Source organism: Lathyrus oleraceus, chromosome 3, assembly GCF_024323335.1.
Source record: "Lathyrus oleraceus cultivar Zhongwan6 chromosome 3, CAAS_Psat_ZW6_1.0, whole genome shotgun sequence".
NCBI lineage: Eukaryota > Viridiplantae > Streptophyta > Magnoliopsida > Fabales > Fabaceae > Lathyrus > Lathyrus oleraceus.
In genome coordinates, this window is record NC_066581.1 from 527,354,118 (window position 1) to 527,362,434 (window position 8,317).

The 8,317-nt window shown below is 36.1% G+C and overlaps 1 protein-coding gene across 1 annotated transcript; it reads right to left on the reverse strand.

Annotated features, from left to right (window-relative positions):
• Positions 1–5,512: 5,512 nt before the first annotated feature.
• Positions 5,513–8,012, reverse strand: LOC127128691 (pentatricopeptide repeat-containing protein At3g46790, chloroplastic). Its single transcript, XM_051058067.1, has one exon. The coding sequence runs from the start codon at positions 7,673–7,675 to the stop codon at positions 5,687–5,689; it is 1,989 nt and encodes a 662-aa protein (XP_050914024.1). The 5' UTR covers positions 7,676–8,012; the 3' UTR covers positions 5,513–5,686.
• Positions 8,013–8,317: the final 305 nt, after the last annotated feature.

Below are 8,317 nucleotides of genomic sequence, written 5' to 3' on the forward strand. Positions count from 1 at the left end.
TCTACCATCAGACAGAAATCAAATATCCCCAGATAAAAAAGGGTCATCAATACAAATATCTCCAACCCGAATATCGGGATTTATTTTCCCATGGCAAAAAATTTCAGACGCATAATTCATTCATGCATCATTTCACAGCATATACATGCATGCAATGTTCACATTTATTTTCAAGAGCATAAAACATCTCATGCATCATGACATGGCATGAGGCTAACTCTTTTTTTCCAGTTAATTATCCTCCTGATACAGTCAAAATAAAGTTTCATTCAGACGGATATCTTTATCGATTACATTCAGGATTCAGATACATCTTTCAGATATAATCCATATGAATATTCATTCTGACAAGCATTCTGATATCCTCCTAATGATGGCATCTTTAAGCCCATCCCAGACATTTATTGCAAATACAACATATACAAATATTATCAGATATAGCCTAACGTACGGCTCATTCTGATTCAGCCTAACGTATGGTTCCTTCAACTGTTCCAATACAGTCTAGCGTACGACCCATTTGGATATTCATCCCCTCGGATACTACCTAGCGTACGGTACATTCTGAAATGTAGTCTAGCGTATGACTACCCTTTTTATCATCAGATACAGCCTAATGGACGACTCATTCTGCTACTCAGATACGATCTAGCGTATGATCCATTCTGATCTTTTATCCTCAGATACAGCCTAATGGACGACTCATTCTGCAACTCAGATACGGTCTAGTGTACGACCCAGTCTGGCTCTTCTCATCAGATACTACCTAGCGTACGGTACATTCTGAAATGTAGTCTAGCGTACGACTACTTTTTATCGCCAAATACAAGCCTAACGGACGACTCATTCTACTACTCAGATACGATCTAGCGTACGATCCATTTTGATCTTTATTTCTCCAGATACAGCCTAACGGACGGCTCACTCTGCTACTCAGATACGGTATAGCGTATGACCCATTCTGATCTTTATCTCATCAGGTTCAGCTCACCCTAATATCACCTAATGGATGACTCATTATACGGTCTAGCGTACGACCCAGTGTAACACCCATGTCTTCAGATATGGTCTAATGTACGACGCACTCTCAAACTCTCATCATCAAACTTTCTGGATGGCATCTTTAAGCCCATCTCCATCAAGACTATCTTTTAATTAACAAGTGCAAATTTTTGGGGTATTCTAAGTGTTCAATAATCTTCCACCTCCAGATCACGAATGGCGTAAATACCATTCTAATTCTCTCGGTTTAAGAATATTGAACAGGGGCAGCTGTCATACCCAAAAATTTGTCTGTTAATTTTTATGATAAATTGATTCATGCATGGCATTCATTTCACATTTGCATTCATTCATTAGCATACATTCTCATATAAATTATAAATTTTAATTTATTTATCATGTGATACAATATAAAAAATAATAATAATTTTGGTTATCTGTATGATATAAATAAATTTTATATATATAAATAAAATAGTTTTAATTTAATGATAAATAAAAATAGATTTGAATTTTAATTGTATAATTAAAATTTTAAATTAATTTTATTTGTTAAAGCTCATTAAATTATAATAACTATTTTTTATAATTTAGTGACTCATGTTCCATTTATTCATTATTTATAAATAGTATTTATTTAGTAATTCACGTTTTTTACCTAATAAAATTTATAAAATAATTTTGGTTGATATAAGTAAAAATAATTTTGATTTTTTTTAAATGATGAAAGTAAAAATAGAAATAGGTTTAAATTTTAATTCAATTATGTAACTAAAATTTAAATTAATTTTTATTTGTTAAAGGTCATTTAAATTATTCATTATTTATAACAATATTTGTATTTAATAAATATTTATTTATAATAATAGATATTTAAGACCAAATCCAAACCAAAAAATATAGCAGTAAATGATAAGGAAATTAGCAGAGATATGATCTTGCTGGGATTTGATTTCATTAACCTATTTTGCACGTATCTTCATGATTAGTTATATAACTCCTAGCTATCAACTAATATTATCACGTATTGCTCGCCAACATCATTTATGTCTAAATAATGATGGGAGTTCAACCATATTGTTTAATCGACGATCTCTCAGCCTATTAATCAATATAGTAGAATTTAAAATTGATACTTGTAGTGAATGTTAAAACCAAATCTATCTCTAGACTTTAGCTTTTAACAGATGATTATTCTAAATCGAGATTCAAAAGGTATTTCTCAATAACAATTCAAATCCATAAAGTTAAACATTGAAACAAGGATAATATCAATGTTGATGAGTAACCAATTCATATATAACAATGTTCAAAAGAGATACATATGAGTATGGTTAAATACATCTAATCCCAACAAGAGAGAGAGTTTTAGCTACTCATTGTCATGGTAGCCTTGTACATATGATAAGATGAATAAAGATGAATGAGCATTAATGTTGATTTCTCAACGTTTGTTGTGTATCCACCTTGAATTCTTCGTGTTCTGACTCTCCTGTATTTTCTCTATATGTTTCTCTCAGAAAATGGTAAGATCCCATCTTTTTCTCTTTTTGAATTGTATTTATACTTGTCCTAAAATCATGACCTCACTTGGCCACCAAAAGGCTTGCTTAGCCAACTAACCTTTCTTCATCATGAAGTTTTCTGACACATCGGCTTTAAATTGCCTTGCCTCACTTAGCCACAAAATATCTCGCTTAGCCAACTTTCTCGCTTTGACCTCGCAATGGCTGCGCTAAGCGAGACCGCTGATTTTGGAAGTCTTTGAACATTCTGTTTGACCTCACTTTGGTGTGGCTAAGAGAAGCTGTTAATTTTAAAAGCTTGGTCATTCTTACTTATCTCGCTTTGAGCTAGCTAAGTGAGGGAGAAAATATTTGAAAGTTGGTACATTCAAACTTCACTCGCCCTGAGCTCCCTTTGCCATTGCCTCTGATGCTCGCTTTTCCCTCGCTATGAGTTTGCTAAGCGATGTTGCTAAAACTTTGTTGATTGCTTTGTTGAACCAACCTCATCACTTGCACAAACACCTACAAAATGTGTTGAAATTATGTCTAAGATGTAGAAACTAAGAGTTATCCTAATAAAACTAATATTTACTCTATAGTTGGAGTTTTGATAAGAGAAACTTGTGAAATAAGTCAATAAGTTCCCTCATTCAATGTGTTCATTTACCATATTTTGGTACTTATTGTTTCCCGAATGGAGAAGGGATGTCAGATTCCTGCCTTCCTAAAATTGGTGTTTGTGCAATGCTGGTAGATTTTCTCCCGAGAAACGACTAGGGGGTGCACCTTTCGTACCTTCTCTACATACCCCATCCAGGTTCCTCTCGATTCTGGTGGGACTCCTTCCTAATCGGGTGACTATAATGGGTCTCGACTGAAGCAGGATTGTCAAACATGTGCTCAGTTTCTCCTCTATAAGCATGTATTATTCCTCTACGGTGAGAACCTCTTGGAAAATATTCACTTTCTTGCTTCCTATGTTCGACCTGAAGGGGTGGTCCCTCAAGAGGTTATTCTCGACGATCCACCACTAAAGGTTATCCCTAGCTCCCTCGACTTTGACGATAACTTCTATGAACCGGTCTATGTAAGACCACAAACTTTCCTTTTTCCATGAACGGTCCCGGCGAGGGCGACTTCAGTCACCGGTCGTCTTTTTTAGGCTATAGAGAAAGCAAAAAAAGTTCACAGAAATTCGTCCAGGATGTAATGCTTCCATTTGGCAAGCTATTAAACCACAACCTGGCTAGTCCAATAAGAGTTATGTAAATAAATTGCACTTGGATGTGTCACAAATTCTGAAGTAGTTTAGTTGGTCGCTTACGAGTTGTACATGTTCGTCAGGGTCTCCTTTTCCATCATATTCGCCCAGCTTAGGCGACTTCTCCATGGATCTCAGGATCTTGCTTTCTAGAATCCAAAGCGACAACGGATGCCTCGGTTGCACCTTTCTCGATTTATCTTATGCTCGAACTGGGGAAGGAGTGTGACAACCTCGGGCCCCCTCGGTGTTCTAGGGAAGATTCTGATGCTTCTTGTTCCTATATCGTCTCTAGATCAAGGAGCTTCGTCTTTCTTCGCCTCATACAACTCCAAGACGGCAATATAAGTCCTCTTGATTGCAACCTCCTGAACAGTATTCCTATGAGGTAGTACGTTGTAGAGACTTTCTTCAAAGCATTGTAACCTTTCTTTGAGTGTGTGTGATTTCTACTATCGAACAATGTTATATATGTTGTTCAATAATTCATTAACACCTTGCACTCTGAGGTTTGCTTATAACACTTAGAGGCCAGGTAAGGCTTCTAATTGCAAAACTAGAGGTCGAACAAGAGGATTGATTGGAGCAACTTGACCAGATCTGACTATCTGCGGAGCCTGAACCAGATCTGGATGCAACAAAATCATGGCTCCAAGATTCGCAATGCCTTGCGGAGGAGGTAGAGGCAATGGATTACTGGCTGCTATAGCGGTGGCAAAAAATCGAGTAGCTTTAGATCCAACCACCACTTGAGGTCGTATAAACTATATATCTAGAGATTCGAGGAATTTGACTTGAGAGGATGATCAATCAAATCAAAATGCGATGGATCCTCATGTTTGATTCAAACTACTCTTGATTTGATGACTTGAAGAAGTTGTGAACTGATGAATCAAATAACGAACACGAAATCATAAAAATTGTTGAAATCAGAAGTCGATTTCCACATACGGCGCCACAATCACATTCAGGAACTAGATATGAGTTTAGAAGTGGCGGTGACGACATATCGAGCCTTCTGATGTGGTGGAGGAAAATATGAACTTGTTAGTTGTTAGGAGTGAATTACGAAAAGTCGTTGGATATACTTATAATTACAATCGAGATTTTTCTAATCATCAAGATGGTAACTCTCGTGTGCTGTGAGATTTTAAAGAGGATATAGTACTTTTTTGGTGGTTGACTGAGATCGATATGATCGGCTCAAAATAAAAAATTAAAGTAAATATCAAATAATCATTAAAAAATAAAGAAAAAATTGAATAAACTAATTACATTATTATTAAGATATTTGAATATATTTGAATTTTATCTTGACTAATGTTAACACATTAGTATATTGAACAATATAAAAATTAGACTCAAATATCCTTCTATAACCTTCGACAAGCTAGTATAATATACAAACATTTACTAATATAAAAAATTAAAAAAATATATAATAACTACTTAGTACATATAACAACCAAACATAATTGTTTTTATTTTATATAAATTGAATATCATCTATCTACAATTATATGATATCACCTACGTATAATTGCCGTGAGTAATTTTTATAACAGAAGATAATCACATTTGACACAATAAAACTCTCTTAAAAGATTTAATACCACTTTAAAAAAATAAGTATGTCACTACCAAGTTTCACTAAATGCATATATGCTAATAAAATTTAATATACAAATTGAAAATAAAATATATTTTGACACATTAAAAATAAAAAGCTAACATACAAATATACAGCAAACTAACGTAACTTTGATGTATCGTAATAAAAAGAGACAAAATTTACAGAACAACTCAACTAGAGCTTTGTTGTGTTAGGAACCATGGCATCATTCAAATTCTGTCACTATATTAGAATTACTCTCATAAGGTTTTTAGCTACATGGTACTATTCTTCTGCCAACAACTACCAATAATCACCACAGGAACAAACTCCATCTCTAAAACAGTGGAACCTATTCACATCTCTAAGAAGAATCTCTCTGTTAACAAACTTTGAAACAAACTTCATAAAACCATGACAGTCTTCACACAATCTCAAGTTGTTTGTAATCCTAATGGTTTCGCCTTTTGAAGTGTTAATGAGTCCAAAAGCGACCGCAAGCTTCCCGCTATGTCCTAATAAAATGACTTCTTTCTCTTCTTCGTCAAGATCGTAATTAACAACATTTGTCTGCGTCACGTAACCCTCATTCTTGATCTCGGTTAACAATGTAACTAGGAAAGCACGAAGCTCTTCAATTTGTGGATTGTACTCTTCGAGGGAGACAAGTGAGTATATCTTCCTTTTGACTTCAATCCTGCTGTAACTCGGAATCTTTTGCAGGCCGCGCGATTCCAATTTTTTCCTTACACGCCGAACGTCATTCCACATCCCAGATTTTGCGTAAATATCTGATAAAAGCACGTAATTGCCGGCATTCGTAGGCTCCAACTTAAAAAGCATAGAGCTCGCTCTCTCGGCGAGCTCGACGTTACAGTGAATCCTACAAGATCCTAGAAGAGAACCCCAGACCGTAGGTCCTGGTTTGATATCCATATTTTCGATTAGTTTGATTGCTTCGTCTAACCTATTAGCTCGGCCAAGAAGATCCACTATACAAGCATAATGTTCCATACTTGGTTGGATTCTGTACTTATTAAGCATGGATTCAAACAAAATCTTTCCCTCATCAACAAGGCCCGCGTGGCTGCAAGCACACAAAACAGTAATAAACGATATGTAGCTCGGCGAAACACCTTGGTGGATCATACTTTCAAATATTTGGATGGCTTTCTTTCCAAAACCATGCATACCATAAATAGAAATCAAAGAATTCCACGAAACAACATCACGTTTCTTCATATAGTCAAACACTCGCTGTCCCGTCGAAATCTCACCGCATCTTCCATACATTACTATAAGTGTGTTAAGAACCGGGAGTATAGAATCAAGACCCCTTCGTAGGACATAGCCATGAACCAACTTTCCATGTTCCAATGCAGCAAGACTTGCACAAGCTTGAAGCACACTCACCATAGTAACTGGATTCGGAACTTTATCACACGCCTCAAGCATCATTACCTGAAAAAGTTCCAACGCTTTCACAGGCATTTCATTCTTCGCATAACACGCAATCATCGCACTCCACGAGACAATATTCTTTACCGGCATCGCACCAAACACAGAACTTGCATACGATATACAACCAAACTTAGCATATACATCCAACAATGTCGTCATAATGTGAACATGCCCTTCATAGCCATGTCTCAGAATATGAGCATGAATCTCCTTACCCTTCCGAAGAGGACAAATCGACATCTCCGAAACAACACAACCTTTAAGAACATAAGTATACGTAAACCTATTCGACCGAACCCCAATCCAATTCATCTCACAATACAAATCCAACAACTTCCCACCACAACCCACCTTCGCCAATGCACGAAACATCGCATTCCAAACAAAGATAGTCTTTTCCCGCGTTTCATCAAACACCTTATACGCGTGATCAACAGACCCTAAATCACAATACATATTAATAAGTTTAGTAGCCAAAAACGGGTCTTGATCAAAACCACAGCCAACAAGTCTTCCATGAACATGAAACCCATCCGAAAGAGAATTCTCTTCCACACAAGAGCATATCAAAAGCTCGAAAGTCTTTTGAGTCGGGTTAACCTCGCTACGCAAAAGCTCAACAGCCTGTTTAAGATTGCCTCCTCTACATAATGATTGAATCAAGTTGTTATTGTTGTTACTACCGCTCTTGATGTCATTTGCAGGATAGCCTGAAGAATTGAATGAAACGAAACATAGTGGTAATCTTGAAGATACATGTGAAGTGTAGTAACATGGGTGAGTTTGAAATGGACCATGTCTTACAAGTTGGGGCATTTGAAGCACCCTCATGAGATATGAACCAATGCTTGTTCTGTATAGGTTAGTCAGTGTTTCTGCTATTTTACAGTCGCGTGTGCATCCAGAACTGTGGTGTTACCGGTTACGCAAAGAGCTTGTGTTAAAACCCCAAATTTCAAAAACTGAAACTTCGCCCGGGAATTTGGAATCCGGGAAGAACTGAAGAGGGATATATTGCAACCATTTCCGGCGGACTGTGGCGTCGGGATGGTGGGGTGGGGTGGCGGTTTGGGTGGTTGGTGCGGAGATACGGCCGCAAAGAGAGGGATGTTTTTGAGTGGATATAATATAGTGATGTTAGTGGAGCCTAGAACTCAAAGGAAGGAGATATGCTACAACCATCTTATAAATCTATCAAATGCCATTTTATCATTTAAGATATATTTATGAGATTTTTTTAAAAAAAAAAATTTATTATTAATTTAATTAGACAATGTTACTTAGGTTTTTTAATTACCTTTATGATCTTTTAATATTACATGTTAAATATGTATTCTTGGATGAGAACATGATCATAAAGAGGTCTCGAACGGGATGGGTTGAATAAATATATCTTTTAAAAGATAATTTCAAAAATATTTTAGGTTTTGTAAACAAAATTAGAGATGTTAAGAAACGCATAAGCTAAACACA

Coding starts and splice junctions, on each gene's coding strand:
- LOC127128691 (XM_051058067.1), bottom strand. CDS start 7,675: ATGAGGGTGCTTCAAATGCCCCAACTTGTAAGACATGGTCCATTTCAA.